The 15,401-nt window shown below is 46.6% G+C and overlaps 1 protein-coding gene across 8 annotated transcripts in view; it reads left to right on the top strand.

Annotated features, from left to right (window-relative positions):
- Window positions 1-15,401, top strand: part of LOC122567514 (protein Skeletor, isoforms B/C) — a 51,436-nt gene that overhangs the window by 24,223 nt on the left and 11,812 nt on the right. For all 8 annotated transcript variants that reach the window (XM_043726142.1, XM_043726133.1, XM_043726186.1 and 5 more), the window contains exons 3-4: window positions 7,877-8,102; window positions 9,018-9,129. In XM_043726142.1, the coding sequence (XP_043582077.1) occupies window positions 7,877-8,102; window positions 9,018-9,129 (338 nt within the window). The remainder of the gene's footprint in view (window positions 1-7,876; window positions 8,103-9,017; window positions 9,130-15,401) is intronic.

Genomic DNA, 15,401 nt, shown 5'->3' with positions numbered 1-15,401 from the left:
CCATCCGAGATAATATCTAACGGATAGAGTCCCCTTCCTAGTTACCATTACCCTAAGCCACGTTTTAACGAGCGGTTATTCGATCGAAGATAGTATTCCATTATTACTCGGCGTAAATCGTAACCAGCGACAAACTCCATTTATCGAAATGGAAGCGTAAACAAGTCGGTGAAATAAACGGAAGGAATGTGTCCAAATAGAACGGAAAAGTAAAGATAAACGAAAAGAATCGTCCACGTGGACGTCGAGCAAAGAAACATCTTATCCAGGAGGATTCGTTTTACCCGTAAGCCGTGCCTTTATTTTCTACACCGGTCGTGTTTGTCGATCACCTTGAGCCCTGCAGACAGTCTACCCGGCACGAGTTCTATTTCCCTGGAATCCCGTTTCTTTTCACCGGAAAGTTAACCTGCTCCCGTCAAAGGTATTTCGTGATGTTTTTACCACTTGAACGCCGGCTGTATCGAAAGGCGTGAAAATGCTTGTAGACCACGGCACCGGTTAGACTCTTATAGTAAACGAGGTGCGAGAGATCGAGGTGTATCCTGACTACGGAGCGAGTCGCACAGTCAGTTCGATATCGCCAAGAGAGGAGGGAAGAGGGTGGTCTTAATGCATTTGTCGAGGTAGCTATGGTACGCATCACCAGGCACCCTTTTTGCAAGCTCAGCGTGCTCTCTCCATTCGCTCCCTTTCTCTCCAGCTCTTTCTTCTTCCCTTTTTATCCCCCAGCCTGCATAAGCACGCTCGTTCCTTCTTCTCCTTTTCCTTCTTCCGCGTCTTCTTCGAATCGATGCCGAGTTTCTTACTCCGTTCGATTCACCTAATCCTTTCTTCGTCCCCTTCTTTCGTTTCCCCGTTTATTTCGGTTTAATTTTGCATCGGTTTCACCTTCTCCTCGCCGCTCCTCTTTCCGTACTTGTCTCTCTTTATTTGCGTGTTTGTCAGGTTTTAGAATTTTCCCGAGCATAGCATTGCTTTCGCTAAGTCAGTCTTCGTTTATTCGTCTCTTTATCGCGCTCTTTCTTCCTCTCTTGCCCGTATCTCCGACGCTTCCCCTCTCCCGAGAGTATAATGACTCTAAAACGAAGCGACCGACCCCTTGGCTTTAATCTCTTAACGGGCAAACGGCAAAAAATATCATTCGTATTCTTGCTCGGAGACGGACAGAGGCTGTCTGGCCCGATCAATTAAGGGATTGCCTTGTCTGCGACAATTATCCGGATTAACCGGTGCGCGTCGAAAGAATATCCGCGGATTAGAGCGAACGCCCTTTTAGGGGAATATCTCTATCTTCAAAGACGTTGGAAAAATCGAGAACTAGATTTTAATGAGCGACAAGGAGAAAGTATAAAAAGATCAGATTAGGAAAAAAACGACGGTGACTCGGCGAATGTTTCGGTTATGGAAGAGCGGATCGTTTAAAACGTTAGTCTAAAACGCGGAATATCGTTGCGATCATACGACTATCTTTGTTTCTTCGGTTAAGAATAAATCCAGTCGAGAAAAATGTCGCTCGTCTACGTGGTGACTTAACGATCGGCTGTGTTGCGTAATCGTTGCACGCGCATTTGCTTGAACGAACGCGTTCGTTTCGACGATTTTCCTGTCTCGGATCACAAAACGGCTGAAATCCCTTTCTCTTCCACTCTCGATCATCCGTATGATCCGCTTTTAATCGTATCACGAAAACTTAGAGGTAAGCTGGCTTATAAAATCCCAAGCGACGGTATGAATATTTATACGAACAGGATACAGGTACAACAGGATGTTTGAATAATTCTAAAAACGTCTAGAGAAAACTCGCTAGGCTAGGAAACGATTCGCTTAGAAATAAGGCAGATATCGACGTCGTCTGTCTGACTAATCGGACGACGAACGAATGCCGGTAGAGTAATCGAATATTCTACGAAATCGTTGAATATCCGGCTGTTTAGTCGCCGAAAGGCGACGCCTCCGCTTCTCTTGTTTCGCTATTTTCAAATTCTCAGCTAGTGTCGCAGACGACACGCTCTCTCGGTCGGGAGCACTTAGAAAATCGATAAGCCCTGGCTCGCTTGATCCGCCGCTGGCTGCTGCCAGGCCATATCTTGATTAAAATCAGTGCCACCCGGCACTCTCCTTTCTTCACCCTTCTCGCGCAAGATCCAGCCCTTCGCCTAGCGATGAATCCGGTTAGTCTCGTTAACGTCTTAAGTCACCGGCTTCTCCAACCACCTTCTCTCTTTCTCTCTTTCTCTCTTTCTCTTCCATGCTCTCATAACCTTCTTCATCCACGCCACTTTCTCCTCTCGAGGACAATGGAACATCGAGCTTGCTCGAAAACTTGCACCGCCACTTCTGCTCTAACGCGTGCCCGATAAAATCGTTCCACGACGGGCTTGATTCGACGGAAGCACTCCGGCAGCGCGCGTACACTTCGTCGTTAGGATCATCGCTTCCGACGATTTCGACTCCTCTTTGCTGGCTCCTTCCACCAATTTTTCTTCCGACCAACTTTTTTTTCTTCGCGATTTCATTCACGTTCGATTTCACCGGATAGATAAGTTTGAACACAGTTGATCGTCATTCGATTAATTTAATCGCTGCTTCTTTCATCGCTTCTTTCATCGCGTCTTTGCTATATAAATTGCCCTATTTCTGTGTAAATAATATCGTATCAACGTCGATCTTTCTATTCCCGTTATATTTTCCTCGAATTTACGACATTTCCTTACGACGAGTGAACGAACCGAAGAACACAGCTGCCACGCGTTAGACAAACAATTTTTAGAACGTAACTCGTTATTCGTTGGAAAAGGAAATATTCTCGCTTGTGGTAATTGCTGCACGCCTATATGACATAAGGTGAAAACCGATACTGCCGAGCCATAAATTGATGTGCTCCCATCGCGACGCGGTAGTCGTATCTGTTCCTCCTGCGGCTCTCTCCGCGATCTCACGGTGTCTCGTTTATCGTCGAACGAGATTGGCCGTTCTTTCGCACGAAAGTGAAAGTTCACGCGTTTGTAGGTCTAGCCAGCTACCCAGCGAACCGGTAGAGAAACGACTGGTTGGCTGGCCCGCATGTAAAATCGGATCGTATTCATTCCTTGTGGTCTGATTATCCGATGTTATTTGAACGGGTCAAATCGGTCTCACGAAACGGCAGAATCGTTACAAAATCGAGGCGAGAACACTTGGCGCGGCGTTGCGTCGCGGTTGCGCTTCGAACCAGCGCTAATTGAAACTTTAAATTTAAATTTATTGCTACGTGGGTGGTTACGTAACAGGCGGAACTGTTTACGCGTAACGCTTACCGCGATGAAAAGAAGAGGACGAGTCTGTTGATTGCAGTGACTGCGGTAAGACAGGGTGATCTTACAGCGCATAAATTGGCTCGTTATCTTGGCATCTTGAATGAAACGACGCGCCTGTCGTATCCTGTTTTCATTTTACCTTCGTTTCGCCTCAAGTTTGTAAACGCGTGGTATGTGAAAAACGAAACGGGATCGACTTACGGTTTTTCTCCCGTTCGTATAATCGTAGGGCACGAAACGTGATCAATTTTGCGAAGGAACAAAGAGGAATTGGTAGCTAATTGATTCTCCAATTAGCTTACATCGGTGATCGACGCGGGTACGTTTTTTACGAAGCTGATGGTCACAGCCAGAAAGATGATTCCTGCAGCGTTATTGCGTTACGATTGAAAGTAAATACACCGAGGCGAACAGATATTTCCAGTGGAAACGAAGCGAAGAACATAAGCTGCGGGAAGGCGCGACGCGGTTTCTTTAAGAGCGAGGTAACAAGAGAATTTCTCGAGACTTTTCCGGTTAAACGCGTGGCCGAAGGCACGCAAAGTCTGGCGAAGCCATAAAAACAATCGAGTTCTCGCCGCGACTAAAAAAACATTTGCTTCTAATTAATTAGCTCCAAGTCGGAACGTAGAGCGTGGACAAACTTGTCACTTACTTTCGTAAACGGGAGGTTTCGTAAACGGGAAACTTCTATCGAATCGTTGAAACACACGCGCTATTTCTATCATCGATCGATCGACCGACCGATCGGTTCCGTAAATAGAAACCGGTATAATGTCATTCACAGTTTTGTAATAGTGGAAAGGAAGGAGGAAGATTTAAAAGGAAAGAGAAACGTTACGATTCCTCGATTTCATGGTCGTTGGCGGTGCGTCGCGCGAACCGTACTACCGCGCGACGTGGCAAGATAACGAGTGAATTTTTTACGACTATCCTCATTAAACGCGTGCCCGGAGGCGAGCGGTGGATCCGCTGAATCCGATCGAAAGAGCAAAGACCATCGGCGCCAGAAGCTAACGAATCCTGACGCTCCCAGCCCAGCCAGCCGGCTGCGATTGTGTATTTGGGGCACATGCAATATGCTTTGTGCTACGCTGCCCCGGGGCTAAGGTATTCCCCACAGTGGCCCGTGAAAGCGGAGTTATAAGACTGACGTGTGCCAGAGAGGAGAGACTATTCGAAGAACCTATGCGCGATTCGGGGTCTCATCGACGGTTGCGAATAGCACGACGGAGCCAGGATGCGGGGAAGAGAAGAACGAAGGGAAGAAGCACGGTCGGCCGATGTTTACTCGGTTCGAATGTTGACCGTACTCCCTTCGCCACTCTCAGATCATATCCTGCTTTCAGACGAACCTCTCAGGACACGTAGTCGCAGATTCCGTTAAAGCGTCGCTCACGATTCACAGCGATCGTCTTGCGGAGCATCTACGAAGACGCGGACGATACATGGTTCGTCGATACATCGCTTAAAGTTGGAGGATAGCGGACAATGGGTAGCAGGTAATCGAACGCGAATCCACCGATTAACGACGAGTACGCGAGTCAAGTACGTTAAAAGAAGAGCCGGCTGACCGTGTCAACGGATAGGAAGAAGCAACGCTCGGCGAAGCCGTGTTTAAAGTAGCACCGAGTCGTAGGCGAGGCGTCGCATCGTCGCATTGCGTTAATTCGTCCCGGTGATTACGGATCCATTAGCGTGGCAGCCAACAAATAGCACGGTACAATCCAATAACCGTCGCGGCCCATAATAAAAGGGGAGGCAGTTTAAGCACCAGTCGGGGGTAGTTTAGGCGGTGGCGCGTAGGCACGCACCTACATAATCTCTCTTTGCCTGTGGACGTACTTGTGCACCAGTGTGCGCTCCTGTTTACTAGTAGATATTCTCTTTCGCTTCTCTCTATCCCAAGACGCTTCTACATCTCTACCCCTTTGCGTTCGGATTCCCTTCTTCCCTCTCTCTCTCTCTCTCTTTCTCTCTCTCGTCCTTTCTACTCGCTGTTCTTTCCTTTCTTCTTTTGTACTTTTCTACTTTTGCCCCTCTTTCCGTCCACGTCATTCCATAGCCGATTTCGCGAGCGCACAGCGAGGGTCGACATCCCCCAATACCGGCCAGATAGCGATCACTGCGTTCATTGTCGCATCACCGTAATATCCTGCTATGCCGATGGGGTGTAGACACACTACGTCAACGACAACGACGACGTAGAGGAGGACGGATCGAGAAGAACGGTAGCCGGAACCTCGACGTTCACCAATACAACCGCGATCGAACGGGGTGAATGGGAATCGAGGGTGGACTAAAAGCCTCGAGTCTGCGTTTCGGTCCAACACCGCACCGGTGCGCGCCAACGACGTGTTAATTATCCTTGGGCGACGGCGATGGTGTTTCGTTCCCAGCAAAAATCACGCACCACTAAGTTGCACGTTCAATGGGAATTAATTGAAGAGGGAGCTTCGTGGCGGTTAAGAATTATACGTACGATCGTGCCGAATTACGTCTTTTTGGACCGGTGGAGAACGAGTTGGCAGGGCAAAAAGGTGTACGGCTTGAGGCCCGATGCGGACGAGCGACTTTTGCTCGCAGCGATATCGCGCGGTCGAGAGTCGTTGACCTGCATCGAGCCTAATCGAAGTATCGGCTCGTTAAACGGTTTGCGAGATACATTATTATTATTGATCGATGTGCAATGTTTAATTGATCGGAACGTGCATTTCGGGTATTAGAAATTGTATTAATATCGAGTTGTTACAACGCGTGGAAGATTGAAACATAGCGATAATTAATAAAGCGTTTGGCGTGTCGGTTTATAATATTAGCGGGCAAAACGATTTGACGAAATTTTAACAGAGAGCTACTGTTTTTAATGAAATGCCCAACTTCGATCGGATCTTCTTGCGTCTAGTTTCATCGGGTGGAATATTTGTCGGGAAAATATCGTAGATATACGATCAAAGTCGTTTTTCAGCATCGAATTCGGTTATTTAAAATATCAAATTGTTTATTACCTTTTGTAGCGAGATTGTAGCCAACAGCGGCGATTTATCCGGTTGGTAAAAATATAGGTACACGCGAAGGCGTGTGTGCGTATGCCCTAAATCCAAAATTCCGATCGAACTATTAAGCCGATTGCGACGAGATTTGAAGAGAAATTCGTGCATTCGGCGTGCATGAAATAAGATTTGCAGAGTATCGGTTTTTTCGCCTAAAAAATACCGATGCTTCCCTTTAGCTCTGCTCGGACAGCAGCCAAATCTATGTTTCGGTTTTTGTAAAATATCGTAAAATACCTTAAAATACCTTAAAACGAGGAGAAATGTTTTCGAAACAATGTTTGTTGTTGGAAATATTATTCGATGATCTTTACGTTATTGACGTTATTACGGATGTTTACATATTTGCGGGAGATTAATGTACGCAAAAATGTACACTGTGTGCAATATGGAAAATATTATACGATACAACTGAAGCAAAGAAGACCGAGGCGAGAAAGAATCGTGAAAGGTAGAATTTTGCAATTCTACGAGAGAAATCCTAAAATGCGATACAGGCGAGGAAGAATATTTAAAGGATGAATCGTATCTCTGTTCAAGTATCTCCATTTCCTCGATTATCTTCGTAAAGTAAAACACAGAAGCTGATAAAAGCCGTGTCAGCATCTTCTGCAGCCATTGCGCGAATCATCGTAAACGTTCGCAGTCTAATTACCGCGCTTACAAAATACAATAATACGCGATCCTCGTGACGAGAAAAGATTACTCCGTGCAAATCGAATTCCCCTCTATCCCTGGCAACCGATCGCGGATAGTACGGTCTCTCGAGGAGCGCCAATAAAACCGGAAATAAATCCTATCCATCGCGAGCAATCTCGCGGAATCCGTTTCCCTCGATTTCACGCTTCAAACTGTTAAACGCAACCGCTAATCTGAAGGCGAGAAAACGCTCGAAGACGATCGGTTCGCGCGTCTGAATCCGTTCCCTCCTACAAACGATCCACCGGTGATCTTTACTGCCGCGGCGGCTCTTCCGATCTATTCGCTCGTCCAACTTTATGGGGCCTGTCGAGCAAATGAAATGAAATTCATGCAAATCGCGGCACGGCCGGCTGGTCCGTCGACGCTTTTGTATCGGGGCGGCGATGCGTCCAACCTATATCACGAGGGTGAAACCGTACTTCCCCCTTTTGCAACCGTGAACGTAGCACGCCTCGAACGAAGCCGCCGCTGCGTCTTTTCGCGGTCTCGCTCGTTTAGGCTCCAGTTCGCTCCATATGTTCGACGTTACGTTAGAACCTTATACGAATAACAATCGTTTAATTAAACTATCACGCGGTAGAAAACTGAATTTATTCGAATTTGTCAGACTTGTATTTTTCGTTCGCGCGATAGCAGCTCGAACGAGCGGATTCGACGGGTGAAAGTTCGGTTAATCGAGCGCTAAATAAAATTTCGTCGGCATAAACGGAGTCTTAGCGTATTCGCGTTAGTTTGAAAGATAAAAATTAGTGGAACACGCGACACGCCGAGCGATAGCATTACGCGCGTTAATTTTTTAATCGATAAAACGATTTGTTACAGGTCATGCAAACAACGGACCCAACTACTACGGCAAATTAATCGGCTCGTTGAAGAACTACGCACATGGAATCAAAGGAGACGTGTACGCCGTGGACGACACGACGATATTCATAAAAGGATTCTGTTACGATGGTACCGGACCGGACGCGTACTTCTGGGTGGGCAACAGCTCCACGCCCACCCCACAGGGTTACATCGTCCCGTATCCGGAAATAAAGGAGGGCAGGTAGGAATAAAGTTCTTTCTTCGCGCGTAATTTTCCTACACATATTTCTATCGTTGTCGTTCTATTCCTACTGAAATCTCGATGTTGTGTCGCCATTCTTTTACGTTCGAGAGGCAAACCGAATACACTGGTTCTCGCACGAACAAGCACGAACGAAGAAAAGACGAAAAGCGACAAAGAAGCGTGGAACAAAGTTGCGTACGCGGTCAGGGTTGACGCCTGATACGAACGCCGAGAAGAAGGGGAAAAAAAGAAAAGGGGGACGGAGGTGGACGCAAACGGCATACCGTAACCAAGGGATGAAACGAAACTCAAAGAGCTTGTTGCGTGCGTCGAAGGGACAGGCGGTGAAAGAGGAGAGGATAGGGCGGGGGATGAAACAGACGGAAGGCCGGGCGAACGGATTGCGGGGGTGCAGTTAATAAAACGGGAATTATACGGCCATCTCGTTCGGATTTCGTCCACGCGAGCACTTTATTACGTTTCCACTCGCTGTTACTTGTCTCTGTGTTCCGTTCGTTGAAATTCGGTGAAAAAAAGTTGACACCGTCTGAGACCGGCTCGTCCTCCTTTTCCACCCTCGTCGGAACTCTGCGAGCCTTTTAAGTCGCGAGAGATCGCCTCGCACAATAACGATGTCTCGCTTAAACGGATCCAATTGAACGGAGATTATTAGAGCACGGTATTAGAAGTATTTGTTCCTGTTCGACCGGCTCTCCTCGTCTTCTCGAATGTTCGCGAGCACGATCGATACACGGTTGTTTGCCAAAATCGTCGACGCGTTGCCCGGCCAGTCGATGTACGATCTCGTCGGTGAAAAACTGGTCAGCAAAAAGCGCGGTATTGCTATTAGGATAGTTACGAGGACTACAACACGCTGGATCCTTCAAACCTTTTTCTTCTTGTTGCGCTCAGTGACCCGGTGGTGCTCAAATTGTACAACTATACGGACATCATTCTGAAGCTGCCTAACGGGAAACGGATACGGGACATCAAATGGCTGAGCGTTTGGTGTCGTCGATTTACCGTAAGTCAACTCCAACGTTTCCTTTCTTTCTGTGTTCTATTTACCGTGTGTGTCCGTGTCTAGATACATACCTATACATGCATCTATATGTATCATATTTATACGTAGGTATATATCTATATAGAAAGTATCTTTTCACGAGAATATTCGCTGCGTCGAGAATCTATTCTAAGAAATCTTAAACTTTACTCCTCGTCTCCTTTCCCCCCGTATAAATTCCCTTGTCTCGTTGAATCCGACGATAGAACGACGATCCTCTGTAATCTCGTGTACGGCATTTCCAATAAATTTGTGCGACATACTCGGCTCCTTGGTCGCGGCGCGGAGAACGTGGTCGTGGCACGGAGCCACCCCCGTCGCGCGACGTTTTATTCGAAACCCCACGACGCGCGGAGAATGGAGATAACTTGATTTTTTAGGAGGTCCATGGGCCACCCTATCGGACATGCATTCGTGGTCAATGGTGCGTGTGAGATGGATACGGAAGTCGAGATCAGGGGCGTGCACGCGTCTTCGCACATACACATACGCGAGAACGAAGCAGCATAGTTCGGTGCGTGCACGCACCTAAGGCATGCATTTAAGTCGTTCCTCTCCCATCCCCGGTTCTCCTCGCTTTTTCTATTTCTTCCGGTACTACTTTTCTTTCTTTCCGGTACTTCTTTGCTTTCATGAATTTTCACAGAATCATATCGATTCATGGGATTGACATAAAAAGCATCTAGTTTTCGGAGAAATGTACATTTTCTCGTAGAACTCGCGCATTCGATGTTCGACGATTATCTGACGTTAACGATCATAGTAATCCGGAATAGTTGCAATTACGCCAAACTGGCGATATTTCTGTGCGCATTTCTTTACCGCGATACGCTTTTTTGCGCGGTTCGAGAGAAACATCGCGAAGCTTAACAAGTCTGTCCATCCTTTTCACCATTCACCCCTCTTGCACGCCCACTCGCTTACCCACAGATCCAGAGTCGTCCGGTCGGTCGCACGAAAGTCAGTATCGCTTGTTGGAAATATCCGAGGGAGAGAGAAAAGGTTTGAAACGAGCATATCGACGGTAGAGAGCGGAGCTTTTGCTCTTATATTAGGAGGGCTTTAATATCGAAGTCTGAGGGGTGCTCCCATACCGTGACAACCCTCCATCAGACACGCTCTGTCACCGCAAAACGCGCTGTCCGCCGCCTATGCTCCATTCTACAGGGTGTCCCGTTACGATCCGCCCGGTAAGTGATCGTCGAGTCCTTTAATATAAATCGATTCCTCTCTCTCTCTCTCTCTCTTTCACTCTCGTTTTGAGTGCACCGATCAGGAACGTGAGTAGAAGCCAGACCAGTCGTCTAAGGGGAACACGATGAATGTACGATCGTGATTTTGCGATAGGAATATAGAAAAGGCTGTTCTACCATTTCGCGAAAGGTTGCCTGGAAAAGATTGAAACGTCGCTTTCGAAAAAATCTATTTGTCATGGAAGTAACATTTAAATACAGTGGAAAATATTCTCCCGTTTCTATGTTACGTAGCGCGATCGAAATTTTCCTCTTATCAGACAAGTGCATAGGTAACTTTGAAACTTTAATAACTTTAATAAAAAGATAATGTTAAAAAAGAGATGAAAATGGAGAATCGGGTACATTCGGTTTCCCGCACTAAGGTCAACACCCTGATAAAGTTTAAGAAAGTTAGCATCTTTAAAACGTTGAAACGCGCGAATGAACCTTCCTCCGATAGACGGTGTCTATTTGACGGCGTCTCGATACAACGAAAAATCCCCAAAAATACGATCCCCGGAAGGTCCTTGGTTTCTTCGATACGGTGTTCTTCCATTTATTCGTGATTCGCTAAAGATTTGAAACGGCTGGTGGGGTATACCGATCTCTCGAAGGGGCTGACCGATACACACAACAGGGGTAGGTTTTGCTTGGGTATCTGGTAGACAGGAGCTGTCTGTCAGTCGGCACTACACCCTCGCGTTACGTCGAAGGATGTATTGTTGGAATAAGCCTTCTTCTTGTTCCGCTTTTCCTTTTCCCCTTCTGTTCTCGTTCCATCCATAGATACACCGCTATCGCTGCGCGATGCTTGGGTTCCTTTTCAAAAGAACTCCAGGAGATATCCTTGCTCGATATCAAACCACCGTTCAATGGACCACTGATTCAGATAGGATTTAGTAATTTTTTTCCAGCTTCCATCTCCCCTTGCCGGACAGACCAACGTCCAAAACGGTCTCGCCACTTTTGCACGCGATTGGGGGAAGCCTCTGACTGCCGCGATCTTATCCGCGGGGCTTCCTCGGGGAATCCAAAACGTTCAAGTCGTTGATCGGTCTTTCATCTCGATCTGTGCCTTTCTCTCTTCGTCTTCGAACCGCTTTTCGTTAGTGTATTCTTTTGGTGACTCTATTTGACCACCGTGAAAGAGCAGCGAAGAAAAAGAAAAGAAGGCATTCCGGTGGAAGATACTTTGTTCGTTCTTTGAAATATATTTCGAGTATATCCCGCTGCGATGCCTTGATTCGTAAACTTAATTCGATCAGAGAGTAGACGTACAATGAGAAGAGAAATCGTAGAGTCTGTTGTACGTATCGGTCTGAACAGTGAACGACAGCGACTACTGCGGCACGCGTTGCCCACTCACGACGCTGCCTGCGAGGAAAAATCAGAAGAAAACGAAAGAAATTAAAGCGGAATAGTTTCACCCCTGAATCTCGTACGTGCTTTCTGCCATTATGAATATGCACGGTTCGCGTTATAGGTATTTAATCTTTCTCTGTACCTTTCGTGCGATTACCGGATGTACGATAATAGATAATGATATTATATTGATATGATAATAGATATACGTTTCGTTTAATTTATTTGAAATAATTTAAAGCGTAATACAGTGGATCTAGTCGATTCTAAGATACTCCAAATCGATCCTCTAAACGACAAATTATAGATCGGTGGCGCATTTAAATTCTATCAGCTGGGGTATCGCTCCAACCACCGGTTTTCGGCGATGGTTGTGTTTTAACCGGAAGAAGAAAGGGTCGTCCTGTGGGCGTGTCACGGCATTTGCATTTAAATTCTCCGTCTCTTTCCACGAACACTGGGAGTTAATTAAACGCCTTATAGTTTTCGGGGTGGGATGATGAAGTAGGACTGTTTGTGGCACCAAGTGGACGATCCTAACCCGCTAGAACGTCAATTAATAACCGTTTCAAACGGGTTGTAAATACGAGAATCGCGTTCCGTTTACGGAATACGATCGTCAACCACCGTCTACCTCCGTTGTCAATTATTGCGTCTTCGTGAAAAATATTTCTAACGTTATGTAATACGTATTACGGTCGTATCTTTTGTTTCGTTGGAATGACGAAACTGAAAAAATATCAATCTCGAACGAAGATGAAAAATATATACGTATGTAGCGCTTGTTTATTGAAAAAATATTGTCACAGATTACGCAGTCTTTGCGAGGGAAAAATGTGTGAGGAAAAGCGGGGCGAAAACATGAGCAAAAGCTCTCGTATAAATCGTTTGCATTGACAGTATTTATTGTGCCGGAGCGACAAATGTTTTCCAACCACGTTGAAGGACTTCTCGGAAAACACTCCATGGCATTCCAGTTTCGCTCTTTCCAGCCGGTCGACGCTAATCGTCGATCGGAAACTGGTAATATCGTCTTCAAATATTTTATCGCTGACACGATCGTTAAATACATATCGATGTACGCGTATCGATGGCGCGAAAGAAAAAAAGGAAAAAAACGAAACATTTACAAAAAACACGGAATAGCGTTTCCCGGTCTCAAAGCCACCAAAATATTTTCACGTTGGTTTTAATACCGCCCCTTATAATAGAATCACTCGAAAGCGAAGGAAACAATGTTCCTGTTAAATATAAAAATTCCACTCGAAAAGCTTAAAAACCGCGGGGAAAACAGCAATACGCGTATAAAAGTGCTTCTGTTTTAATTTCATCGTATCAGCGTTATCGTAGCTAAAAAGCTCGTGGTAATATTTAACCAGGGCGAATAAAACTTTGTTTTGCAGATCCTTTCCTATGATAATTTCTTAATTTTAGAATAATTTACCCGGTTAACGATACGTTAGTTGGTAGTCTCGTTAACGTGCTACACATCTCGAATGCGATTTTGGCAAGTAAATTACCAGTGCTTACCGGTGATATACCAATCGACCTATTCGCAAGACCAGCTTTAACCCGTCGGTAACTTGGGCAGTTATCGTTTTGTAAAAGTAACGCAAAGTTGTAAGTCGAGAATTGGATCGGGCCCATCGCTAGTCCTGGGTAAGATCGTTGCGCATGGGCAGAAAGCAGCTCGCCGGGTCGATGTTGGCCGGGGCTGGCTGACTGGCTGCCGGCTGCTAACCGAGGATGCTCTCCCCCTTTCTCTTCGTCTCTATCTTCCCTCCCTTCTGCCCTCTATCCTCATCCTCTCCCTCACTCTCTCTCTCTCTCTCTCTTTCTCTCTCTCTCTCTCTCTCTCTTCCCTTCTGTCCTAAGTCTAACTCTTCTCTGTCTCCGTTTCGCTTCCTCTTTCCCTCCAAAATTCTTGCCGCCGCTATTCACGCGCTTGCTTCCGCTTCCACCTTTTGTACCGTTGTATCTGCAAAGACCACCCTCCCCGTTCCCCTCGACAGTACTTTTTGGAAAAATTATTTAGTTTCGTCATCGTATCCTCGTTTTCATTCCCATCCACAGATTCTCTCTCTCTCTCTCTCTCTCTCTCTCTCTCTCTCTCTCTCTCTCTGTGAACTTCGTTTCTTCTTCGTCCCAATGCCTTCGTTTCTTTCGTTGGCTTTCCTTTTTTCCTCTTTGAAGCGATAGTACTCTCGGTACGATGGTCATTACCCTTGTCTGCGGCGTCGCGACTTCCTGGTCGCTTCAAAGGGCCGCCATTTTGAGAAGACTTGGCCGATGGCTACGCGGTCGAGTGGCGAGGATCAACCGCTTGCTTCGAAAGATCGAAGATACCCTCGATCGAAGCTTGAGAAAGAAGAGCGATGGCTCTTTGAATTTTAAAGGGACAATATCGCGGCATCGCTAGCTACCATCGCTAAGGATTTTTCCAACGACGGAACCGAAAGGAGAAAGCCGTCTCGTTAGTGCTCGTTTTAAAAACCGACTATCGATACCGACCGATAAAGCACAAACGTCGGCAAAGGGATCAGAAGAGCCGAATAAATTCTATTCTCACCCGTTACATCTTCCTCGTAACAAGCGATTACTTGTTCCGTGAGACGAAGATCTTCACCGAGGATGATGGTTTTAAAAGCTGTCGTAGGATTCGTTACAGACATACGATTACGTGATTGCACGGTTTTTACGAGGAAAACTCGTTCGTAATCGCGTAACGCGGCCTACGAACCGAACCGGCTAGCGTGTATTGTAACAGGACGCCATTTTGAAGCCACCCCAAAGCTCGGCACACGTTTCAAAGCAGCCACAACGGTGCATCAGGTGCATGACGGTGCTGCAGTCACGCATATAAGGCTATACACGCGTACATCGTGCGGCAAGTACCGTTGGAATCTCGCCAAACCTATAAACTTACCCTTCCGTCTGAGAAAGATCGGTACGCCATCGAGATTTTAACGCGGTCAAGCTAATCGACCAAGTTTAAGCGGTTATCTTTTGTGTTTCCCTCGCTACCTGCCTGCCTCTTCCCCGCCCGTCCTACTCGTCGTTGAAAATAGAACGATATACTAACGAGAAACGCGAACGCCATCGCGCGTTACAAAAAACGAACAACACCTAGGAAAGGGCAAAATTAACACGAGTACGAAACACCTGCAGCCACGAACTTTTTTACTGTCTAAGTAACCCCCCTGCCGGCGGGGCCGGCGGGGGCGGAAGGGGTTACCGACCATGCATTTTCACGGTACATATGAACAGTATCTGCGCAGGCAGCATTCGGATACACATAAGTGGTCGAGTACACACGAGTAGACGTGGAAATGAAATACCGGGCAGAGTGGTTGGCTGGCGATGGTGCAGAAAGAGAGCGGGTCGGTAGCGCGTTGGTTGGCAAAAGCGGTAGAAGCAAAATGAGTGGAACGAGGCGAAGTGGAACGAAGTTAGTATCTCGCGTCTGACCAGCGACGTACTTGAACAAAAGTTATCATTTTTCGTTGCGAAACGAGGGAGCGAGCGAGCTAGCGAACGAATTCCATCTTGTCTCCTCCATTTTCACCCCTACTTCCATTTCCTTCTACCTGCAGGTCCGTTGGCAGATTTTTCTTTTACCCGTTATCTATCGTTCTC

The sequence above is a fragment of the Bombus pyrosoma genome, linkage group LG1 (genome assembly GCF_014825855.1).
Source record: "Bombus pyrosoma isolate SC7728 linkage group LG1, ASM1482585v1, whole genome shotgun sequence".
NCBI lineage: Eukaryota > Metazoa > Arthropoda > Insecta > Hymenoptera > Apidae > Bombus > Bombus pyrosoma.
Note: the sequence above shows the minus strand (reverse complement) of the source record. Positions and strands in the feature narration are given on the sequence as shown.